At 40.9% G+C, this 24277-nt stretch overlaps 1 protein-coding gene across 3 annotated transcripts in view; it reads right to left on the bottom strand.

Annotated features, from left to right (window-relative positions):
• Yeats2 (YEATS domain containing 2) overlaps positions 1-24277 on the bottom strand; it is a 92096-nt gene that overhangs the window by 41192 nt on the left and 26627 nt on the right. For all 3 annotated transcript variants that reach the window (XM_057764274.1, XM_057764271.1, XM_057764272.1), the window contains 5 exons: positions 23361-23522; positions 13027-13138; positions 9376-9424; positions 7199-7366; positions 2918-3157 (listed from right to left, as the gene is read on the bottom strand). In XM_057764274.1, coding sequence (XP_057620257.1) covers positions 2918-3157; positions 7199-7366; positions 9376-9424; positions 13027-13138; positions 23361-23522 — 731 coding nt within the window. The remainder of the gene's footprint in view (positions 1-2917; positions 3158-7198; positions 7367-9375; positions 9425-13026; positions 13139-23360; positions 23523-24277) is intronic.

Consider the following 24277-nt stretch of genomic DNA (forward strand, 5'->3'; position numbering starts at 1 on the left):
GTGTGGTTCACAGACATGTATGCAGGCGAAACACTTCTAACACATAAAAACTTAGAAAGAAAAAGAGAAATAGATTCTCAGACCAGGTGTGGTAGCACAGGCCTTGATGACAGCACTCAGGAGGCAGAGGCAGACAGATCTTTTAATTTAAATCTAGCTTGCTCTACATATTGAGTTCCAGGCTAGTCAGAAACACATGAAACTTTGTCTGAGAGACAGAGAGAGAGAGAGAGAGAGACAGACAGACAGACAGACAGACACACCATCTTTAATGCCTACAGAAAATAAACCCACATTTCAACAAGACCCTCTGGCATGCACATAAGTCTAAAAAGCAGGCCAGGCACATGCTGTTAATCTAAGCACTCAGGAATCACAAGGATTTCCGTGAGCCAGAGGAAAAGAAATCTAGAAAACATTCTCCCTTGTGTCACCGACTGCAAGGCAGTCCAGACTGGCTGGCTCTACTGTGTCCTTTCAGTCTTCACTGTCTGTCTGCTGGATGAGTCTGAATCTGCCCCTGTCTGTCTGCTGGATGAGTCTGAATCTGCCCCTGTCTGTCTGCTGGACGAGTCTGAATCTGCCCCTGTCTGTCTGCTGGATGAGTCTGAATCTGCCCCTGTCTGTCTGCTGGATGAGTCTGAATCTGCCCCTGTCTGTCTGCTGGATGAGTCTGAATCTGCCCCTGTCTTTTTTCTCTCATTCCTGAACAGAAAGCATCATGTGGGGAAGGAATGAAGGATTCTTTATAGAAACCTTCAAGTTTTTCTTTATTTTATGAGACAGAGTTTGTCTTTGTAGCCCTGGCTGTCCTGGAACTCACTCTGTAGACCAGGCTGGCCTAGAACTCAGAGAGATCTGCCTACTTCTGCCTCCCAAGTGCTAGAATTAAAGGTGTGCATCACCACAGCTGGCATAAATCTTCAAGTTTTATAGGGGATTAAGTCACTGACTCCAACTGACTGACAGAACAAATAATACCAAGAAAGATTCAGATATTTTGTTCAGGCATTTATGATGGATACTCATTTTATGTTATTATTTTCAACTAATATTTTGTTTTTGGTAAATGATCATAACATGCACACAAACAACAAACATAGAAACACACATCCAATACTGGTTCAGAGACATGAAAAATACATAATTTAAGATTTCAGTTAGTCATTAGCTTAGGTTGCAAAATTTCAATAGCACGGCTACTTAAACAAGACCTGAAAAAGATAAACAGTTTATATGCCAACACAGGTGGGAAGATCTGCACAGGGCTTCGCCCTAGATGAAGAGCTACAGGCCATTAAAGACTGTCAAGAGAGGGAAGAACTGGTTTTCCCCAGAGATGAGCACCTAAATTGTTCTCTAATCTCAAGTGGTCAGCCCGAAACATACACACAAACAATACTAAACAGACACAAGAGGTTACATTTATATATTTATTTACACATACATGCACAAAACAATAATTAAAAAATAGAAGACCATGAGTTTGAAAGGGTGGGCATGGATACACAAGAAGGTTTGGAGGAAGGGATGAGAAGGAAGACATAATGTAAATGTATTTATATTTTAAAAAAATCTGAAAAGCAATGTTTTATACTAACAATGTGGAACTGCTGTATTTTAGTATGATAAATCTCTTAATACCATAGGCTGATATTCATAATATTGAATATTCAAAGACACTAAAATTGGTAAGTGAATAGCTAGAGGAATTTTGTGTTTTGATTTGGAATATATTTTGAATAGGAAAATGTGAAGCTTACTAACCAGAGACAGAAATCTCTATCAAGACATCATAGAACCCCAAAGATTAGTTCCAAATTTTACTCATGAACTGCTAAACACTCTTAATCACCTATCTCATCAAAGCTGTCACCTGTAAATTTCTGTAAACCTCAAACCAATGTATACAACCTACTTCCACCCCTGAAGCAGGAAACTTCAAAATTCTTAGTAGCAGGTCTGTTAGCCTCTGTTGATTGTAAAGATTCATATTATATTTATTTAGCTTAGCAGTCTGCGTACAGCAGCAAATATTCCCATTTTCCTTTTTAAAATTTATACTGAGGGGCTGAACAGATGGTTCAGAGATTAATAGCACTGGCTGTTCTTGGAGAAGACCCAGATTCTGTTCCCAGTACATATATGGTGTTTCACAATGGCCTGCAACTCCAATTCCAAGGCATAAATGCCTTCTCTGAGCCTCCGCTGGCACACAAAAGATGCACACAACACTCATACACATAAAATAAAAGCACACAGAAATGTATGTTCCCTACTGAGCTGTTTTCAACTGCCCCTTCCTGTCTTCCCTGAAGTACAGCCAACATAAGTATGTTCCCATTACTTTAGTTGGTATAAATGTGAAATTGTCACTAGACAAAGGAAGTCTCTCCTGTAAGATGAACCATTTTCTAGCACGGTCAAAGAAAATAAATGACAATTCAATTCTACACCAATTCAACCCTTAAAACGAAGCCAAAGGCCTCTGTTTTTCTGCTACTTGTTATTCTGGTTTCTACAGACTCTGCAAACTCAATTCCAATCTTAATCCCACTAGAAGAGCACACACTTACCAGGAAATAACTAGAATACCTTGGGCCTCGTTTCTTCCGCCTACTCAGAAATTCTTTCCATACATATAGTGAGCTGTGCTTTTCTCTGTGACAGCCTTGCCAACAAACAGGATTAACCTTTCCTTCGATACACAGGACTGTGTAGAAATACCTCTCTGAGCTGGGAATGGTGGCTTCATCTGTAACCTCAGCATTAGGTTGAGAGAGGAGGAATATTCTGAGTTCAAGGCCAGCCTGTGCTATATAGTTAGTTCCAGGCCAGTCTGGGACCCTACCTTAAAATTCCCAAAACAAACAAAAAAATATGCTAACAACCAGCCAATGTCACCCACTCTGCATACCTGAGACAATCTTACAGCTCATGGTGATGGGCTGAAAGGACTTTCCAGGTGACTCAGGATTGGGTGCCTGGTTTTGGGGCACGATTTTGCAGCTGGATGCAATTGGTTGGAAGGCAGAATTGCCATGTGAACAAAAGGTAACTTTCTGTGCTGTTGTCGCCTTGGTGGGTGTTCTTTCCAACGAAGATGGTAAGGAATAAAATGTAGGGTGTCTCTCAGCTTCTGGGTTGTCTGGGAATCCTGTTTGAAATGGAATGACAAATGATGAAATCAACTACTCTGGAACCTTCCATCTGTGGGAAGAGAACAGAACTGTTATTACATTAGTCAATGTTAGTTCAAAACCCATCTAGATCAACTGCTGGTATAAAATAAATACGGATTACTCCCTTACAAATTTTTGGTAGAAAATAAATCCTCATGTTAAACTCCCACTTAGGTAAAACATTTATCTTAGGGATGTGATAGTTGGTCTTTTTTGACAATCTATCTACATCTGAAGTCACTAAGACACATTTATAAGAATTTCAGTTTAACTGAGAAGACCCATTCTGAATGTGAGTGGTAGAGTTCCCAGGTCAGTGACAACCAACTAATACAAATAATTAGTTCCAGGAGTACCATGTACCAGGAATGCAGTCATTGTTGTGATAAACCTAAACATGTAATTCTCAAGCCTTTGGGACTAGCATTTAAGAGAAATGTGAAAACATTGGGTCTGTGGCTAGAAAAGCTCTGGTAAGCGAGTTTAAAGGGCCATTCTGGTAGACGATGGAGAACCAGAATGATGGCAGGCATAAAGACTGTGTTCACAGAGCTTCAGAGGGGACTAAAGACTGTTGAGAACTGGATTAGAAGCCATTTGTATTATACTGCAGTAAGGAAACACACACACCAAAGCTAAAACAAACTACCATCAACAAAAAACCCTGGCTGCTTGCTGTCCCTGCCCTGGTAATGAGTGAGGCTGAACTTGGTGGGGGAAACTGTAAGGCAGCACAACATTCAGACTGTTCCATAACCATCATTCACTGCTTGAACTCAGTTAAAGTTATAAACAGGGCAAACAGAACAGGAGCTCTCTGAGGCAGTGGCAATTACTAAGGAGGCTGACACCATGAAGGAGAAAGCTCACTCTTGCATTTGGATGACAGGAATGCGGCCTTGAATACAGGAGTAAACCATGGAGAGCTGAAGAAACAAATTCACTGCCAACTTTAAGACCTGAAAAGACAAAGCCTGCACGGATCCTGTTCAAGGACACAGCTGATGGAGCTGTGGCCAAAGATATCAGGCTACAAACAAGTAGGCAGTAGCCACTTGACGCTGATTTTACAACCACGCAAATGCCAAGAGGAAAAGCATCAGGAAACAGGACATAGGACAAGGATGAGACCCAAGGCTGCTGGAGCCCAGAAGACAGACATGGAGCTGCAGGATTTGGTGTTTGCTTTGGTTCAGGCTTTCCTTGCTAGACCTTTATTCCTTCCTTTTGGAATGAGAATGTTCACTTTATACGACTGTTTACTAGAAGTATACATAACTTCTTTTTTGATTATACAGGTCCAGTTAAGAGACTACCTTGAATTTTACAGGAGACTCAGAATTTGGGCTTTTGTGCAATGTTAGAACTGTTAAAATTTCAGAGATTTGGGGTTTGGAGAGATGGCTCAGAGGTAAAGAGCACTCGCTGCTCTTCCAGAGGTCCTCATTTCAATTCCCAGCACCCACATGGTGGCTCACAACCATCTGTAATAAGATCTGGTGTCCTCTTCTGTACTGCAGGATACATGCAGGAAGAACCATGTATACATAATAAATAAAAATCTTAAAAAAAAAAACAAAAAAACTTCAGAGATTTATGGGGCTGGAGAGTCAATGGGTAAGAGTATTTGCCACTTTTGCAGAAGACCAATGTTTGACTCAACACCCAGAGTGGGCAGCTCACAATTCTTGGTAACTCCAGCACTAAGGGATCTGAAACTGTCTTCTAGCCTCAGGGTGTTCCTACACAAATGGGGCAGGCACATATACACAGACATACACATAAACAATAATCCTAAAACGTACTTTGAGGATGCTTGCATTTTCATTCTGAGATGACTGCAAGTCTTTGAGGATCAGGGATATAAGGTATGGTTCAAAAATACTGTGCTGGAGCTGGAGAGGTGACTCAGCAGTTAAGAGCACTCATTGCTCTTCACATTCAGGACCCAGCACTCGCGTGCTGGTTCAAAATCACCTGTAACTTCAGTTCTGGGGGATCTGATACTCTCTTCTGAACTCCGTGGGAACCAGGCACACTTGTGGTGCACATACGAACATATACTCATATACATGAAATAAAACAATCTAAAATCGATGCATTTGGGAGTCATGTTGACCAAGATTGAACTTCTGATGGCTGATTTTCATTGATGACTACATTTGGAATCACTAGAACAAGTATTTCAGAGGTAGTCTTTGAGGGAGTTTTCAGGGGCAAGTGTGTGTGCGTGTACACGAACGTGGTCGATACGTATGCCTTCTTTGGTTGTTTTCTACCTTATTTTTTGAGAAAGTTGCTCACTAAACATGAAGCCCACCAATTTGGGTAGACTGGCTGGCCAGTGAGCTCAAAGAGCCTCCCTATCTCTGGACCCTGGTGCAGGATTACGGATGTACACCGCAGCACCTAATTTTTATATTGGTTGGGCATCTGAATTCGGGTCCTCATTTTTGCATGGAAAGCACTTTATCAACTGAGTCAGCTTTTCTACCCTCCTCAGAAAGGTTTATCTGAGCTCCCATCACCCACCCCATATGCCAGTTACACAATCTAATAGCCTGTGGTTATGGGCTGAATAAAAAGGAAAAAAGAGAAAGGCCTGGCATTTCTCACTTGTGTTTCCTGGTTGGCATGCACCAAGCTGTTCCCACCTCTATCCTTTTCCTCTTGTAATGAACTGTATTCTCTGAGCTGTGAGCCAAAATAAACTCTACCTCGTGAAAGTCAGAAGTTTGCTGGGTCACAATAATGTGAACATAATTGTGAAAAAAATGTATTAACTGGGGGTCTGGAGAGATGGCTCAGAGGTTAAGAGCACTGGCTGGGGCCAGAGGTCCTGAGTTCAATTCCCAGCAACCACGTGGTGGCTCACAATCATCTGTAATGAGATCTGGTGCCCTCTTCTGGCCTGCAGGCATACAAGGAGACTGAATACTGTGTACACAATAAATAAATAAATCTTTAAAAAAAATTGTATTAACTGGAGAACACATTAACCAAGAGCTACACAATACAAAAAATTACAAGTCCATTGTCTCATATTTTAGTATATGAATTTAAAAACCAGAGAAGAGAAAAAAACTTTAAAAAAACAAAAACCATTCTTTTAATGTAATAATATCCATAGAGGATACACTGGAAATCTAAAGACAAATTAGGTTGAAATTTTATATAAAAACTAAAATAGTATCACAATAAAATACCAGTTTGCACATAAAACAAACAACATTTAGAATCAACTTAAATATATATAGCATATATAATTACATATGCTTATATAAAAAACAACACATTTAGTCTTATTAAATGATAAAAATGCCACAGTCAAAATACATTTGTTGATGGTGAATGTCAGTTTTTTACATAGGACTAAGTCTTTGTCGTTCAAGTCTCTTATTTACATAATCAGAATTGAGCCAGAATGTCTTCAGCAAAGAATAAAAACACAGAGACTGGGAAGACGGCTCAGCTATTAAGAGCTGGCCAGAGAACCTGGGTTTGATTTCCAGCACCAACACGGTGGCTTACAACCATCTGAAACTCTAGTTTTAGGGGATCTGATGCCCTCTTTTGGCTTCCATAAGCACTGGGTATGCATGTGGTACACAGACATACATACAGTCAAAACATTCATACATATAAAATAAAGTAAAATGTTCAAAAAGAATAAAAAAAATCCAATGATTTTTGCGGCCTTTTCACCTTTATAAAACGTAAGAATTGTGGGAGGTTTGAAAGGGGAGGGGAGAGGCAGGGAGGGAAGCAGAGAAAAATGTAGAGCTCAATAAAAAAAAAATCAATAAAAAAAATGAAATATAAGAATTTATGAAAAACTTATTTCCAAGAAGAGTAGAAGATCAGCTATTTTCACATTAGAGCTGTATGCTAGAGGGAGCATGCCCATTTATGAAAATGTTTTCCGTTGACTTCAAGCTGCTGAAAGCAGCAATCTGGTGTCATCCACATGAGAAACACACCCAGAGTGACTCCCTCAAGCAAGAGTATCGCATTACCTTCTCCCACAGGGGCGGCAGACGCCGGCTCAGGGGACCGTGCCACTGGGGAAGCTTTCACTGGGGCTGGAATGGTCAAAGATGGAGGGGCGTCAGATATGTCTGACTCAGATGACTGAGGATAAATGTAGTCTTCGCCAAGAGAATGCCGATGAAGCTCAACATCCACTACCTACACAGTTGGGCAACAAGTAGGCTCATGAGTCCATCATCAGTGCTTACAGAGCTCGAGTTCCGTTTCAGAAAACGATGCCCTAAGAGATGAAACCACACCTCAACAGGTGATTTCAACCTATAGATGAGGTTCAACAGCTGGATGCCTCAGTTGAGTTCCTCCCTCCCTTTACTGCTTCTACCGCTCAACATTCTTCCCACCAGTACACGTCAAAGTCACCCTCTCGGGAAGACCTTCTTTATCCACTGCAACTTAATGTAAGACCCCGTCCACCAGCCACTCTTCCACCCAGCACCTATCTGTAGTTGAAATTGTTGTACACCTGTTTAGTGTTTATTGTCTGTGCTGGTTATTTTTGTCAACTTGACACAACCCAGGGTCATTTGTGAAGAGGTGCCTCCATCAGACTGGGCTGTGGAGCGTTTCCTTGATTAATAATTGATGTGAGAGGGCCCAGCCCACTGGAATCAGTACCACCCTGGGCTGGGGGTTCTGAGTTATGTAAGGAAACAGGCTGAGCACACGACAGAGAACAAGACAATAAGCAGCATTCCTCCACTGACTCTGCTTGAATTCCTGCTTCCAGGTTTTTGTTTGAATTCCTGCCCTGATTTTCTTCAATCATAGACTATGACTTGGGAGCTGTAAGAAGTCCTTTCTCCCCAAATCACTTTGGTCATGGTCTTTATTTAGCACAGCAACAGAAAGCAGACTAGGTCACTGTCCTTATGCTCAAAAACACAAAGAGTAGAAATTACCTTGCTCATCTCTTTTCTCCTAACATCTGGACCAGTGAAAGCATACAGGAAGGTACTTAATAGATATCTTCTGGTATCATAAAGTCCACTTCTCTGAGTCCACTTTTCTGAAGAGTGAAGATTTAGCTAGGTGATCAATTCCCAGCTCTCATCGTGTTAGTTAATGACTGTGTGTAAATTTAGTTCCAAGGGACCCAATGCCCTCTTCTGGCCTTTGTGGGCATTGTACACATGTGCTGCATATACATGAAGGCAAAACACTTACATGTATAAATAAAAATTTAAAGATCTTTAGTGGCTGGAAAGACGGCTCGGTGGCTTACAGCATACATTTACTCTTCTAGAAGACCTGAGTTTGATTCCCAGGGCCCACTAACTTCAGCTCCAGGGGTTGAAATTTTCTGGTCTCTTTGGGCACACTCACATATATGGCATACACTCTAATATAAACATATATAAGATTAAAAGTAAATCTTAAATAAACAAAAGAGCACTTATTCTTGCAGAAGACCTGGATTCAGCTCCCAGCACCTACATGGCGGCTCACAACTACCCTTTACTCCAGCTCCAGGGGATTTGACACCCTCTTCTGACTTCCATGGCTACTAGGCACACATGGGGTGGAAATATACAGATGCAGGTAAAACACTCATACAAATAAAAATATAAAAATAAACCTTACAAAGGGGGAATGGTATCCACAACATGGATGGATACTATATGCACTACAAATAGGGCAGATTTTAGGAAGCCAAATGCCGACTCTAATCATACGAAGGAGGCAAGTAGTAGGGGAACTTAACAGGTATGGACTTAGGTGAGGGGAGTTCAGGAGGTGCCAGATATCACCCTGAACATAATTCGTGTCACTGAGCTATATGCTAGATATGGTCCAGACCCTAAAATTTTCTCATGTTTTAAAGCACAATTAGAAAATAAAGAAAACACAATGGTTGGCGCAGCAGTGAAAAATCTAACTTAAAAAAGACCAATAATCATTTTTTTTCCTGTTAAATCAAAATAATAAGGATTCTGGGATGGTGGCAAATGCCAGTGATCCTAGCACTACAGAGGCTGAGGTAAGAAGTCTGGATTTGAGGCGAGCCTAGGCTACAGGGTGATACCCTATATTACACATGTAAGCTGAGCACAGTGTGTGTAAACGTCTCACAAACACACACACACACACACACACACACACGACATACCCCTTGTCCCCCCCTTACAAGGCTGAGGGAAGGTACCTACCGTCTCCGCACCCAGGGTCTGTAAGCCAGTGTAGGTTCTATCCAGCTATTCAAAAGTAAAGGGGAAACATTAGATTTCACTCTACTCAAGAACCTGAGGATACAGGTTTACCTAACACCAGTTAACTGCAAGCTGATATTCTGGAGGAAATTTGAGTAAAGGCAAATTTCCAGCTTATAATCAGAAACCATAAAGAATGTTCCAATAAATCACACCACGTCAATTTTTAAGGTATTATGCGACACCGATGTGAGTTTATAAAAAGTTGTGTGAAAATATTTCAAATGACAGGCTACAGAAATGTACATAACTGCCGGGTGGTGGTGGCGCACGCCTTTAATCCCAGCACTCGGGAGGCAGAGGCAGGCGGATCTCTGTGAGTTCGAGGCCAGCCTGGTCTACAAGAGCTAGTTCCAAGACTGGTTCCAATGTTACAGAGAAACCCTGTCTCGAAAAACCAAAGGAAAAAAAAAAGAAAAAGAAATGTACATGACTAAAAATTTAAGCATTACAGCCAACATTAAATACTTGAAATACATTAGTACCACAAAAGATTTATTTTAAGGCAAGGAACATAAACTGAGGGGATTATGTCACAAACAACAGTTTATTGTTACATGAAATTCTTATTATTGTAGCATTTCAACTTATATCCCCACAATAGAAAAATATTTTAACACCTTATCAGTACAAACACTATACAGTAAGACTAAAAGGAAAAACACTAAGTTGGGAAAAAAAAACCCAAAGAGAAATAGGAATAAGTGAGGCTGGGTAGAGCAGTAGGCAGGGGATGGGTTTTAGGGTTTCTAAGAGACAGGAGTGCAAACTGGAGAAGCTGTGTAGTAGCCCACATAGGCAAGGCAACTGCTCTGCCATATTTTGGTACTCTGACACAATGTTGGTGAGAGGCTGCAGGTGTGGCTTCAAAGGACACTGAGACACAGGTTTATCAATACGAGTTCCTAATGCCACGGACAGACTGGAGACAGGGACTGATATAAGCCCACTTCTCCTGGCAGTCTGCTAGCTAGTCAGATGTCTCAGTAGGGTGCCTATGGGCACCACAGAGAGGAAAGCAAGCACTCTACAGATTCAGTGGCCAACGCAGCACGACTGGTCTGTCTGGATCCCGGCATCTTTAATATTTTTAATATTTAATTATTAACATTTAAGGATGGGGCCAAGAATACAGGACATCTTTAGGTTAAATCCATGTCTCTGTCCTCTAAAGGTAGAAATAAATCTCTCTATAATCTGTATTGTTACATATAAACTAAGAACCAATCTAGTCACTTTCTCATAGCAACTGACAAACCATCTACTGAGGATAGGTCCGTGAATCTGTACCAGGCTCCCAGGTGCTTGGGTTCCAGGGAAGACCAGACTCACCCTTTTTCCTCAGTTGAGTCTGAGATCAGGCTAATACACAAAAAATAATAAAATCATGCTTCAAGGAAGTTACAGGTCAGAGAAGGATCTCTGTAGTATAAGACTGTATACTATTCTTGGAGAGGACCTAAATTTGATTTCCTGCACCCATGTTAGGCAGCTCCCAATCTCTTATAACTCCAGCTCCAGGGGCATCCAGCGTCCTTCAGGGACACATGCATGAATGTGCACCTCTGCTCATACATACACATTATTAAAAAATAAAGTTTTTTTTAAACATACTTTACTATCATTTTAAAGTACTGTGTTTTATGACTGGATGTAGTGAAATAAACCTTTTATCCTAGCACTCAGGAGGCAGAGGCAGGCAGAGCTATTCCTGTGAGTCATAGGTCAGCCTGATCTACATAGTGAGAACCTGCCTCAAACATGAACAAGCAAAACAACCCAAAATTTGTGTCTCAAATAATCTTCCACTGAGAACTGAAAAAAATGTAATAGGTAAGCACTATATAAATTAGGGCTGGGTCCACTCCCAAATAATACACGCAATGACCAAAAGAAAGCAAAAACTGGGGCTGGAGAGATGGCTCAATGGCTGCTCTTGGTTCTGTTCCCTGCACCTACATGGTGGCTGACAACTCTCTAGAACTCCAGGTTCAGGGGATCTGATGCCCTCTCCTGGTCTCTGTGGACACCAGGCAAGCATGTGGTACACACACATACATGCAGACAAAACACTCATTTGTGCAAAATAAAAATAAATGTTTTAAAAAAGCAAAAACTATTTTAGAGCTTTTCTCAAGAAATGGTAAGTGGCCCCTCCTGCTCTTTAATGCTGCTTTCCATTCTTCTCTAACATCAAAGAAGCATAAATAGAAACAGGCAGTGCTGTCTATCATCAACAGAAGTTAAGTTCCAACGTGTCCCAGAGCTATGAAAAAGAGAACTCTACCGAAGTATTTAACTTTATTTAGTTCACTCTTTGGAGTCACTGATGATAACCATAAAGGGAGGGTGACTTGGGGCAAGAGAAACTGTATTTATTAATTAATTTAATTAGTTTATTTAACTGGTTGGCTGTTTGGTTTTTCAAGACAGGGATCTCTGTGTAACAGTCCTGGCTGTCCTGGAACTCGCTCTATAGGGCAGTCTGGCCCACACAAAGATCCACCTGCCTCTGCCTCCCTAGTGTTACCACATCCAGTTGCCAAGAACTTTAAAAATGATTTGTTTTCCAACTGTAATAGTAACATAATTTTTTTTGCAAAAAAAAAAAAAAAGTTTAAAAACAGAAACAAAACACAAAATAAAAAGGAGCAGAAAAACTGGTCACAATGTCATTCCAATTAATCTAACATTTTGGGTTTTTTTTAAATCTTTAAATATCATGGATGATCTTTTTTTTATATGTGCTGCTAAGAATTTCTTGCACATGCTAGTCAAGTGCTCTACCACTAAGCTGCATCATAACTCTAAAAATGTATTTATTTTCAATTGGTGCTAGGGGTGAAGCCTAGGGCTTGAACCTGCTCGGCCTTTTCTGCATGCCATTTTATATTCTGCTTAACATGTACTATAAAGGTAGCTTTTCTCCTTGTAGAGAAAAAAATCAATATGAATTGTAATGGCTGTATAATAAACCACGTAAGTAGACCAGTGAAAGATATTCAATTCAAAACTATTACAACCTTATTTATTATTGTCCAAACGTTCACTCCTCTTAATCTTTATGTATTTTGTGTGATGCTTGTATTTGCAGTGTTAGGGATTGAACATCACAAAGTTTGTGCCTCACACAGAAAAACAAACAGATTCAATGAGAAAGACTACACTATCAGAGTCTCGAGTATCACACTAACAGTGTGTTTGATAAAGAAATGAAGTGCAGTGGTGGCACACGCCTTTAATCCCAGCACTCCTGAGGCACGTGGATCTCTGAGTTCGAGGCCAGCCTGGTCTACAGAATGAGTACCAAGACATCCAGGGCAACATAGAGAACAGAGAAATTCTGTCTCAAAAAACCAGAAAATCGGGAAGGAAGGATTGAGGTGTTGTTTCCTCAGACTTAGTTCACCTTTCTGAAGAGTATACATGTGATGTGGAGTAACTGCTTCCCCAGCTTTGAGGAGAAAGTGCTGTAGCAGTGAGCATCACGTACACAGGATTCCCCTGATTCCACCATCTGCAGTCACAGGCCACAGGTAATGAAAACAGACACCGAGTTTCCAGCGAGCAATGCTCTGCTACAATACCTTCAGATTGTGGATGATATCGATCCGCTTGTTCTGGCTGTCCTTAAAGTGAACTTGCACTCTCACAGGAAACTCACCCCAGCCTCTTCTAGTCAGATGAAAAGGGGGCTCTCTAGGGAGAAGCAGAAATTTACACATTTACCTTATGTTTTACACTCTTGTTCGACAAGAATGTTTCTAAGAGACAAAACAGAACTTCACGTCATCCCAAGAATCAGTTAGGTTGAGTTTCACACACACAAAATAATAAATGGTAAAACTGTAATTCAAGTCTACGTTATTAAACGATCACAGCTAAGAAGTACAGACTGCATGATTCAAGGTCATTCTCTTAAGTGGAACCAGAGTGAGAATGGTCCACTACAGAGTCAGAAACCCTGCTTGACATCTGACAGGCACAGGAGGCAAGTCATACATCCCAAAATAAATCATAATCATATTCGATCTCAAAGGGGTCATTTAATAGGGGTTATCTGCTGAAAGAACGTCATAAAAAGAAAGCAAGTTGTAACTGTGACCTCAGAGCGCAGGAGTGCATATTTGAAACTAACTGGAGTAAAGAAAAGTCAGTCACACTAGGCGGTGCTGGCGCACGCCTTTAATCCCAGCACTGGGGCAGAGAGAGGCAGGTGGATTTCTTTGACTTCAAGGCCAGCCTGATCTACCAGAGTGGGTTCAGGGCTGTTAAACAGAGAAACACTGTCTCTAAAAACCAAAAAAAAAAAAAAAAAAAAAAAAAAAAGAAAGGAAGGAAGGAAGGAGAATAAAATTCTTCAGTTCAGTTACAATATAACTTATGAATAAAGAATAAAAGGAAGTGGGTACGTGAAGGTTAATCCCATTCTTTGCTTTTGTGTATGTGTGAAATGTTCCATAATAAAAAAAAATTTAGACACTTAATTAAGAGATCTTGAAGTATTCCGGCTATATAGCTTAAGGTAACAGACAGGAGAAAGAATGTTTTAAAATTGGAAGTGTCTGAATCTCTGAGTTAGAATTACTGTAGCAAGGTGCTGATTAGACAGGAAAAGGCATTCTCTCTGGGATATACTCTGGAAAACTGAGACAAGAATTCAGTTAGGTCAGAGTCTCAGAACACAGCCCGAGAGGAGTCCAACATGGAAATTAACAAGTAGATCCAGAAACTAAGTGTCCAAGACAGGAACCATCCTGAATTTAAGAGCAGCATGAAAGGTAGAGAAAATGTCCCACACTAATACAGTAAGGCCAGAGACTATGAATCAGAGAAACTCCACTTTGTAGCAGGCTACTACAGAGCTTCTCCACGTGCTAGACGACAGCAAAAGTAGCCGTCCACCAGGCTTGGATGGTGTTTGCCCCAACCAGCAGAATCTCTAAGGGCAAAGATGGAGTACACACAGACAACTTTCCAAGTTTTACATTTATTCTCTTAGCCTTCAGTCACCTCTATGGATGTAACATTAGACACTACAGGTTTACAACCATTCTGTTAAAAACCACAAGCAGCGGCCAGTCTTTCAGTTCCTTCCAGTGACACAGAATGCACTGCTTACTGAAGGCTTCAGCTGGACGTGGCTCACACCTGTAAATAAAGCACTGGGAAGGCTGAGGGAAGGATGGGTTCAATGCCAGTAGGTCTGTCTGCTGCATTAAAGTTCTAAATATGGAATTACAAAGAATAAATAAATCATTCTCCTACATGGAAGGCCTTCAAAAGAACTAAAATGTTTCTCCAAGGTCTTCCTAAAACGGACACTTCTGATTTCCATGGAGACAGTGGCAAATGCTCAGAGTATTTCCATAACACAAATGCTGTTCTAAACACTTTAGATCTATTAACTAAGCCAGTGTTTACAGTCTCACTAAGTATCATCTGGAGGCACAGTTCAACTGCATAACTAACTTGCAAGGCCACACAGCAGCAAGCAGTAAAAACCAGGATTCAAACTCAATCTGGGCTACAGAGCCAGCTCTCACCACCATGCTAGCACAGGTGCTCACGGCACAGATCTCCCCATTACCCAGTCCTCCTCCAGTGCTGCGGTCAGGCTGGTGCCACACTAACCCACTTCAGTCCCACATGCACCAAGGCTAGGGAGGCCACTTAACTCCTCAAGGGCAGGGGCCACATGTTCACTTTTTGTACTCTCCGCGCCGAGTCCAGAATCCAGCGCACTTAGTCACTGGCTGATAAAGTTTACTATCACGGTTCTTAGAAAGTTGGTTGAGATTAATCATGACAAGTGAACCAAGTATGAAAAAGATGGTTTCTATAGAAGAAAATAACTGTATTCTTCATCAGGTAATGTGCAACAATGAGGAGGTTCAGTGATCATGAGAAATACATTTGCGCTTTGATTTAAAAAAAAAATTAAACCGAAGTTCCTTAATAGCTGTTATCAAATTACATCAAAGTAATATGCATCAAGTTAACCCTGACACCAGGCACAAGCAAGCTTTGGAGTACCACAGAGAACATACTAAGGCCAAGACACAGGCTAACTATTTTAACCCACTTTACACAATACCATATCTGGAATGGTATGTTAGGTCTCAGAAGAATATTTTAATAGGATACAGAAATAGGAGTGTGCCAGGGACCATAGCCTAGTGACAGGGGACACAACACAGCTCCATAAAGGACAGCTAAGCTGGAGTGTGCCAGGGACCAAATCCTAGTGACCTGGGGCATAACACAGTTGAATAAATGGACAGCTAGGCTGGAGTGTGTCAGGGACTATAATCTAGTGACCAGGGGCACAACACAGCTCCATAAAGGACAGCTGGCTGGAGTGTGTCAGGGACCATAGCCTAGTGACAAGGAGTACAACACAGTCGCACAAATGACATCTGGAGTAATTGTATCCTGGAGGTCTCAGGACCAGACTCACGAGCCTCTCTCAAATACCCGAACTGCTAGAGAAACACTATGATTACGTCCTATCCAAGGCACAGAAGAATTTACTTTCAGCAGTTAAGAGTGCACACCTGCAATATCAGCATTGGCAGGTTGAGACAAGAGGACTAAATCACATGACAGGCCAATTTGATCTACACAGTAAGACTCTGTCTCAACCCTACCTCCTGAAAAAAACTCACGAAACTAATTTAAAATTTTTGGGCAAGCAGAGTTACTTACAATGTAAGAGCCCACCCCACAAACTCAGCAGCTCATTCTCCATCAAACATGAAATGAGTACTGACTAGTTCCAGAAACCATGTCAGACTTTGGGGATGTTCCTACCAGTAAGAGGTCACAAACAGCAAGGAGCTCAAGCCAAGACCGGGTGGTCTTTAATCTCAGCACTCCAGAGGCAGAAGCAGGTGGTTCTCTGAGTTCTATAGTGAATCTATGTCTCAAAAAATAAAAAGCAGCAGCAGCAGCAGCAGCCTGAATTCAGGACTCAGATGGGGCTCTATGGGCACAGTGTTTGTTCAGCATGCACGAAACCCTGTGCTTGACCCCTAGCACCACACAGACCAGAAATGGAAGTGCTGCCAGTCATCTCAACAGTTGGGAGAAAGAAGTAAAAAGAACATAAAACCCCACCGCCAAAAAAAGTTGGAAAAAAAAAAAAGAAGAAAGCTCAAATTCAAATAAGGGTGACACACACACACACACACATATATCATTAGGTGTAATAACAAACTTGTATACTAGGACTAATCACAGCAAATGGTTTCTCCAGCTACTTTATTTTTGAGACAGGGACTCTACATAGCTCTGGCTATCCTGCAACTTTCTCTGTAGACCAGGCTGGCCTCAAACTCAGAGATCCATATGCCCCAGCCTTTCAAGCTGGACACCTGAGTTCCCTCCTCAGGATTCATAGGGTGGAAATAGAGGATTTTTCCAATTGTAAACTCCAGAAGCATATAGCATTCAGAAGGCACAGTCCTGCAAATCTCTGTGAGTTCAAGGTCAGCCTGGTCTACAGAGTGAGTCCCAGGACAGCCAGAGCTACACAGAGAAACCCCGTCTCAAACAAAAGAGTTGCCATGGTCATGGTGTCTCTTCATAGCAATAGAAACCCAAACTAGCATAACCCCTAAGAAAACAGAAACAGTTATCAAAAGTCTCCCAACCAAAAAAAAGTCCAGGGCCAGATAGTTTTAATGCAGAATTCTACCAGAATGAGAAAAGCTAATGCCAATACTCCTCAACCAATTCAACAAAATAAAAACAGAATGAACACTGCTAAATTCATTTTATGAGCCCAGTCACCCTGATACCTAAGGAACACAAAGAACCAACAAAGAAAGAGAATTACAGACCAATTTCCTGTATGAACAAAGATGCAAAAATATTCAACAAAATACTGGCAAACCGAACCCAAGAACACATCATATCATCCACATGACCAAGTAGGCTTCATCCCAGAGATGCAGGGATGGTTCAACATAGGAAAGAAAATCAGTCAATCTAATCCACCTATAAAAAAAAAAAACCTGAAAGAAAAAAACCATATGATCATCTCATTAGATGCTTCTGACAAAATCTAGCACCCCTTCATGAAAAGTCTTGGAGAGATTAGGGTTAAAATGAACATACCTAAACATAATAAAGATAATGGATAGCAAATCTATAGCCAACATCAAATTAAATGAAGAAAATTCAAACTAATTCCACTAAATCAGGAACAAGACAAGGAACACTCTCTCCACATCTATTCAATGTAGTACTTCAAGTTCTAGCTAGAGCAATAAGACAACTGAAGGAGATCAAGGGGGATAGAAATTGGAAAAGAAGTCAAAGTATCATTATTTGCGGATAATATGATAGTCTACATAAGTGATCCCAAAAATTCTATGAGGGAAGTCCTACAGGTGATAAGCACCTTAAGCAAACTGGCTGGAAACAAAGTTAAGTCAAAAAATATCAGTAGGTCTCCTATATACAAATGAAAAATGAGATGAGAAAAAAAAAATCAGAGAATCAATACCCTTCATAATAGCCAGAAATAATATAAAGTATCTTGGGGTAACTCTAGTCAAGCAAGTTAAAGACCTGTATGACAAACCTTTCGAGTCTCTGAAGAAAGAAATTGTAGAAGATATCAGAAGACGGAAAGATTGCCCAGGCTTATGAATCGGTAGGATTAACATAGTAAAAATGGCCATCCTAGCAAAAGCAATCTACAGAGTCAATGCAATTCCCATCAAAAGTCCAACACAATTCTTCACAGAACTTGAAAGGACAATATCCAACCTCATACGGAAAAACAAAAAACCCAGGAGAACAAAAACAACCCTGAACAATAATAGAACTTCCAAAGGAATCACTATCCCTGATTTCAAGTTAGACTACAGAGCTGTAGTAATAAAAGCCACATGGTATTGGCATAAAAATAGACATGTTGTTCACTAGACTAGAATGAAGGCCCAGACATAAATCCACATCCCTATAGACACCTGAATTTTGATAAAGGAGCCAGAAACATATAATAGATAAAAAAGAAAGCATCGTCAACACATAGTGCTGGTCTAACTGGATGTTTACATGTAGAAGAATGCAAATTAGATCCATATTTATCACCCTAAACAGAATTCAAGTCCAAGTGGACCAAAGACCTCATCATAAAATCAAATACTCTGAGCCTGATAGAAGAGAAAGTGGTGAACGGCCTTGAACACATTGGCACAGAAGACAACTTCCTGAACAGAACAATGATAGCAAAGGCACTAAGACCAACAATTAATAAATGGGACCTTATGAAACTGAAAAGTTTTAGTAAGGCAAAGGACACTATCAACAGGACAAAGAGGCAGCCTACAGAATGGGAAAAGATTTTTACCAACTCCACATCCCATAGAGTATACCAAAAATGAATGAACTCAAGAAACCAGACATCAACAAACCAAATAATCCCATTAAAAATGGGATACAGATCTAAACAGAATTCTCCATAGAGGAAACTCGAATGGCTGAGAAACGGCTAAAGAAATGTTCAACATCCTTGCCACCAAGGAAATGCAAATCAAAACTACTTTGAGATACCATCTTACATCTGTCAGAATGGCTAAGATCAAAAATACCAGCCAACAGCTCATGCTGATGAGAGTGTGGAAAAAGGGAACACTCCTTCACTGCTGATAGGAGTACAAACTTGTACAGTTACTATGAAAATTAATATGGTTTCTCAGAAAATTGGGAATCAATCTACCTCAAAACCCAGTTATACCATTCTTAGGCATAGATCTAACGGAATCTCCATCATACCATAAGAACATTTGCTCAACTACATTCATTGAAGCTTTATTCATAATACCCAGAAACTGGAAACAACCCAGATTTCCCTCAGCCTACAAATGGATGAAGAAAATGTGGTACATTTATACGATGGAGTATTACTAAGTGGCTTTAAAAACAAAAAACAATGACATCATGAAATTTGCAGGCAAATGGTTGCAACTAGAAAAAAAAAACTATCCTGAGTAAAATAACCCAGATCCAGAAAGACAAACCTGGATGTACTCATTTATAAGTGGATATTAGCTGTTAAGTAAATGATAATCATGCTACAATCCAGAGACCCAGAGATGTTAAATAACAAGGAAGGTTTTGGGGAATATTTTCCCAGAAAAGGAGAAATAGAATTAATTTTGCAGGTAAGATCTGGGGAGTGCACAGGGATGGAAATAAGGGTGATTAGGTGTGGGGGAGGTAGAGAGAGAGAGAGAGAGACAGACAGACAGACAGACAGACAAACAACTGGAATTGGGGGCATACAGGGAGTGATGTGGAAATATGGTGCAGTGTTAACATCCTGGAACCTATGAGGGTACCCCTAAGTAGCCAGGCAAGGTTCCCAGTGGTGTAACTGAAGCACCAACTCAGCCATAAAACCTTCGGTCTACAATGTACCCTACTTGCAAGATGCGCTTAGTGGCACAGAACTTGTGGTAATGGCAGTGACTGGTTTAATTTGAGGCCCATGCCACCACAGGACCCCACGACCAACACTGCCAGAGACCTAGAGTAAAAGGAAACACTACTGGCCACAAAAAAGAAAGAGAGAGAGAATAAATAAATCAATGAATTGATTCCTAATGATATTCTGCTATATCCATAGATCAGTTCTGCCTTATCCAGTCATCAGAGAGGCTTCGTCCAGCAGCAGATGGGAACAGATGGAGAGACCAACAGCCTGATATTAGGCAGAGAGACAATTGGAGGTCTCCACTGGGTCTTTCCTCTTGTTAGAGCCCGTGTGGCCCCAACACAGATAACTATTTTCCGTAACTGGGCTGGTACGGAACCGCAAGGGATAATTAGACACAGCTTACACGGTCATCATGGAAGAGCATCTCTCAGAGTTCGGGGAACCCTGAGGAAGAAAGGAAGGAGGAACTGTGAGAGCCAGAGGGGTTGAAGACATTATGGGGGCTCACAGAGACAGAAGCAGCAATCTTGAAGCCTGCATGGGTCTGTGGTAGGTCCCCTGCATATATACTATGGTTGTTGGCTTGGTGTTTTGGGGGGACTCCTGACAGTGGAAGGAGGGTGTCTCTGACACTTGCCTGCCCTTGGAGCCGTTTTTCTCCTACTGAGTTGTCTCACCCAACCTTGATGTGAGGGTTTCTGCCTGGTCTCCATGAAACACACAGGTCATGTCTGGTTAATGTCCCTGGGAGTCCTGCTCTTTTCTGCAGAGAGATGGGGGTGGGGGTGGATCTTGGGGAAGGGAAAGCTGCAGTTGGGGTGTACTCTATGAGAAAAGAACAAATATAAGTTTTTTTTTAAAGGTTCTGCTTATGTAAAGAGCAGCATCAGTAAAACGGGTTCTAAAGCTCAAAGAGGTACTGATATGAGAAATTAACAGATAACCACACTAAGGGGGATGGCAGGCCATGAGGGGCTGCAACAGAACTGAGGTGTTTAAGGCTTTGTTTTTGGTTTTGATTTTTGGTTTGTCGAGACAGATTTTCTCTGAGTAGCCCTGGCCGTCCTGGAACTTACTCTGTATATCTAGCTGGCCTTAAAATCAGAGATCGCCTGCCTCTGTCTCCTGTTTCTGAGTGCTGGGATTAAAGGCATGCGCCACCAGCTGACTCTGGATTGAGGCGCTTTAAAGGAAGTAGGAAAGATGATCCAGAAAGTATAGATATGAAAAAGAAGACACTCCTTTACCGGGAATTATGGTGGTCAGACACTTAAAAGAAATCCCACACTAGCTCAGAAATAAGAAATCTGCATTTATTAAGGGGTAAACTCACAAATCAGAATTCTCCGCTTGACAGGTTGAACCACACAACCCAAAGGAGCAGCCAACCGGGCACGAAGCAAAGGGGAACAAGTGAGAAGGGGTGCACAAAAGCTATTTATTTACCGTAAATAGTAAGAGAGGCCATGCCCCAGTAGGCGGGCTAATACAAGCTGTAATACTTCCTACAGCACCTCCCCTTTTTCTTTAAATAAGAGTTCTAAGCCTAATACAAAATCATATACAAGAAGAACAAATATCCTATTCTAACTAGCTTAAGTCTTGTATAATAAATAACTTGGCTAAGTCATGAGAGGAAAGTAACTACACTTATTTAGTCTTCAACCCCATGGAAGATCCGAGAAGGGAAATAATGTTACTTGAGGGAGTAGGAAGTGCAATCAAGCAACTTCCAAAACGTGTAACAAATGACAGAGACAACTGGCTACCTGGACAATCACCCAAAGTCTCATTTGCAATGTTGAAGCAACCAACTTTGGCTAAGGCCTAAGGTAACTGACATACCATTTTCAAAGGCAAGAAACTTTTAAAAACTATCTTACCCTGTCTTGGCAGGATTTGACAGTCCTGTTTCATCCATTTACGGATACTCTGTATCTCTGTCAGTGGTTGAGGTATGGGCATTTCTTTGCCCAAAGGCCAGTTCTGCCAAGAAGAAAACAACCTCCCAGTGGAGTGTCTTTGGTGTTCAACATTCTCTCGGGAATAGATGGGTGTTGCCAGGAGCAATTGTGTCTCACTACCACAGAACTCAAAGTTAAATTAAATGCCATTTTCTACAGCTCTTTGAAGAGGTTGAAGATTATCTATCTATACAGAATATAATCTCTATGTATCTAAAGAACCCGATTAGTTTAACTATAAATATGAAAACATAGACGACTATTGATCTATAATTCTTAATACCTATATAACTTAAAGACTAAGACAATAAACAACTGTGTAATAAATGAGAACGATGACCTCCAAATGTAAAAACAATGTATGTATCTTGATCAGAGGTAGAAATGTACACTGCAATAGGTTAAAAAAAAAAAAAATATATATATATATATCAATGTATAAGCAATGTCTTAAACAGAGGTAGACGCATACACACAGCACTTCTTCCTAGACCCAATACCACAAAGTAAGGGGAGGGGGAGTAGGGAGAAGGGAGAGAGACACAGAGAGAGAGGGAGAGGGAGGGAGAGAGAGAGGGAGAAAGTGATGTGGGAGTGTCATATATCAATCTGTTGATTTCATTGGTTAAGTAATAAAGAAACTGCTTGGCCCTCATAGGTTAAAACATAGGTGGATAGAGTAAACAGAACAGAATGCTGGGAGGAAGAGGAAGTGAGCTCAGACTCGACAGCTCTGCTCTCTGGAGCAGACACCATGCTCTCCTCTCCAGAGCAGATGCAATGAAGCTCTGACCCAGGATGGATGTAGGCTAGAATCTTCCCGGTAAGTGCACCTTGGGATGCTACACACATGAATAGAAATGGGCCAAGCAGTGTTTAAATGAATACAATCTGTGTGTTGTTATTTCTGGTGTAAAGCTAGCCGTGCAGGAGCCGGGCAGGACGAAAAGCAGGCCCGCAGCTCCTACTACAGAGAATTTGTCACTTAAGTTCAACAGGGCCACGTTTTAGGAGTCAGGAATAAATACAATGTTTTGTAGCACACAGGGATTTCACTGACAATAAACCACAAGAGGATAGTAAAGGTTCTTAGGAGATAGTAACATCATATAAAGATGTCCAAAATGCATCAAAATAACTGTATTTAATAATGCATCTAAATAATTTCACATAACTACCTACCTATTCCATCTTTCTGAAAATAAAAACTGTACTAGGTAAGTCTACATACAGAAGAGTTATCACTGGGATTACATCTGAGACAGTAAAATTATGAGGAACTTTAAACATTTCTGTAATGTTAAACTGATGTATTTAATTATCAGTAACATTTTATATGCACCAGTGCTTCAAGGCTACTAACACAGTACAGTGACAATGACAGGAGCTGACAGGTCCAGTTAGTGAAACCCTGCAGAGGAAGCCACAGCTAAAGCTGCTTGATAACCAAGAGCAGGTACTGAGCAGCTTATTAACAGTAGAAACATCCCTAAGGTGTGCTCACCTAACCTCCACAAGGTCGTTTGGTTTATAGCTCGGATGAAGAAAAAACCAAACTTTCTTGACAAAGTGATTAATGCTGGGTTCTCTCCGGGACCCTCGGACATACACCATCCACTTATGGGTTGACTGGTCATTTTCTTCCCGCTTATCTGGAGGTATGTACCTGGAGAAAAAAAAAGACACAAATTTCTTCCTTCAAAGGTCTAATCATTTGTGCTTGTGAGATGGTTCAGTGGATGAAGGATTTTGCCACAAAATTCTGATGATCTATCTGAATATGATCCCAAGATTCCTTAAAAAGGTGTCCTGAGGCCAGGCGGTGGGGTGTATGCCTTTAATCCCAGCACTCCGCTCTCTATGAGTTCGAGGGCCAGTCTGGTCTACAGGGTGAGTTCCAGAACAGCCAGGGCTACACGAAGAATTCTGTTTCGAAAAACCAAAATAAAAAAAGTTTCCTGACTTCCATGTATGTGCCATGGTGTGCAAGTTCATAATACACAAACGATGCACATGTACATACAATAATGATTAATAATAATGATAAATTTACAACAACCTCAAAACTAGTAATTGGGGCTAGAATGACAGCTCAGTAATTAAGGTCAATGACTGCTCTTCCAGAAGGTCCAAGCTTGATTCCTAGCACCCACAGAGTAGCTCATAGCTGTCTGTTCTGAGCCCTCTTCTGATCTCTGTGGGCATCAGGCACACATGCGGCACACATACATACATGAAGGCAAGACAAACATACACATTAAAAAAAAATCTTAACCACTATTACTAATGAGCTACTGATTAAAACAAGATTAAAACCCCGGGAGTAACAGTGGTCACACCTAGCCAGACTCAGTCTTTACTTTTTCTAAACCTTCCCTAGTCCCCATGCCTACTTATTTCCTGTAATTTTCTGATTATCAA

Source organism: Chionomys nivalis, chromosome 3 (assembly GCF_950005125.1).
Source record: "Chionomys nivalis chromosome 3, mChiNiv1.1, whole genome shotgun sequence".
NCBI lineage: Eukaryota > Metazoa > Chordata > Mammalia > Rodentia > Cricetidae > Chionomys > Chionomys nivalis.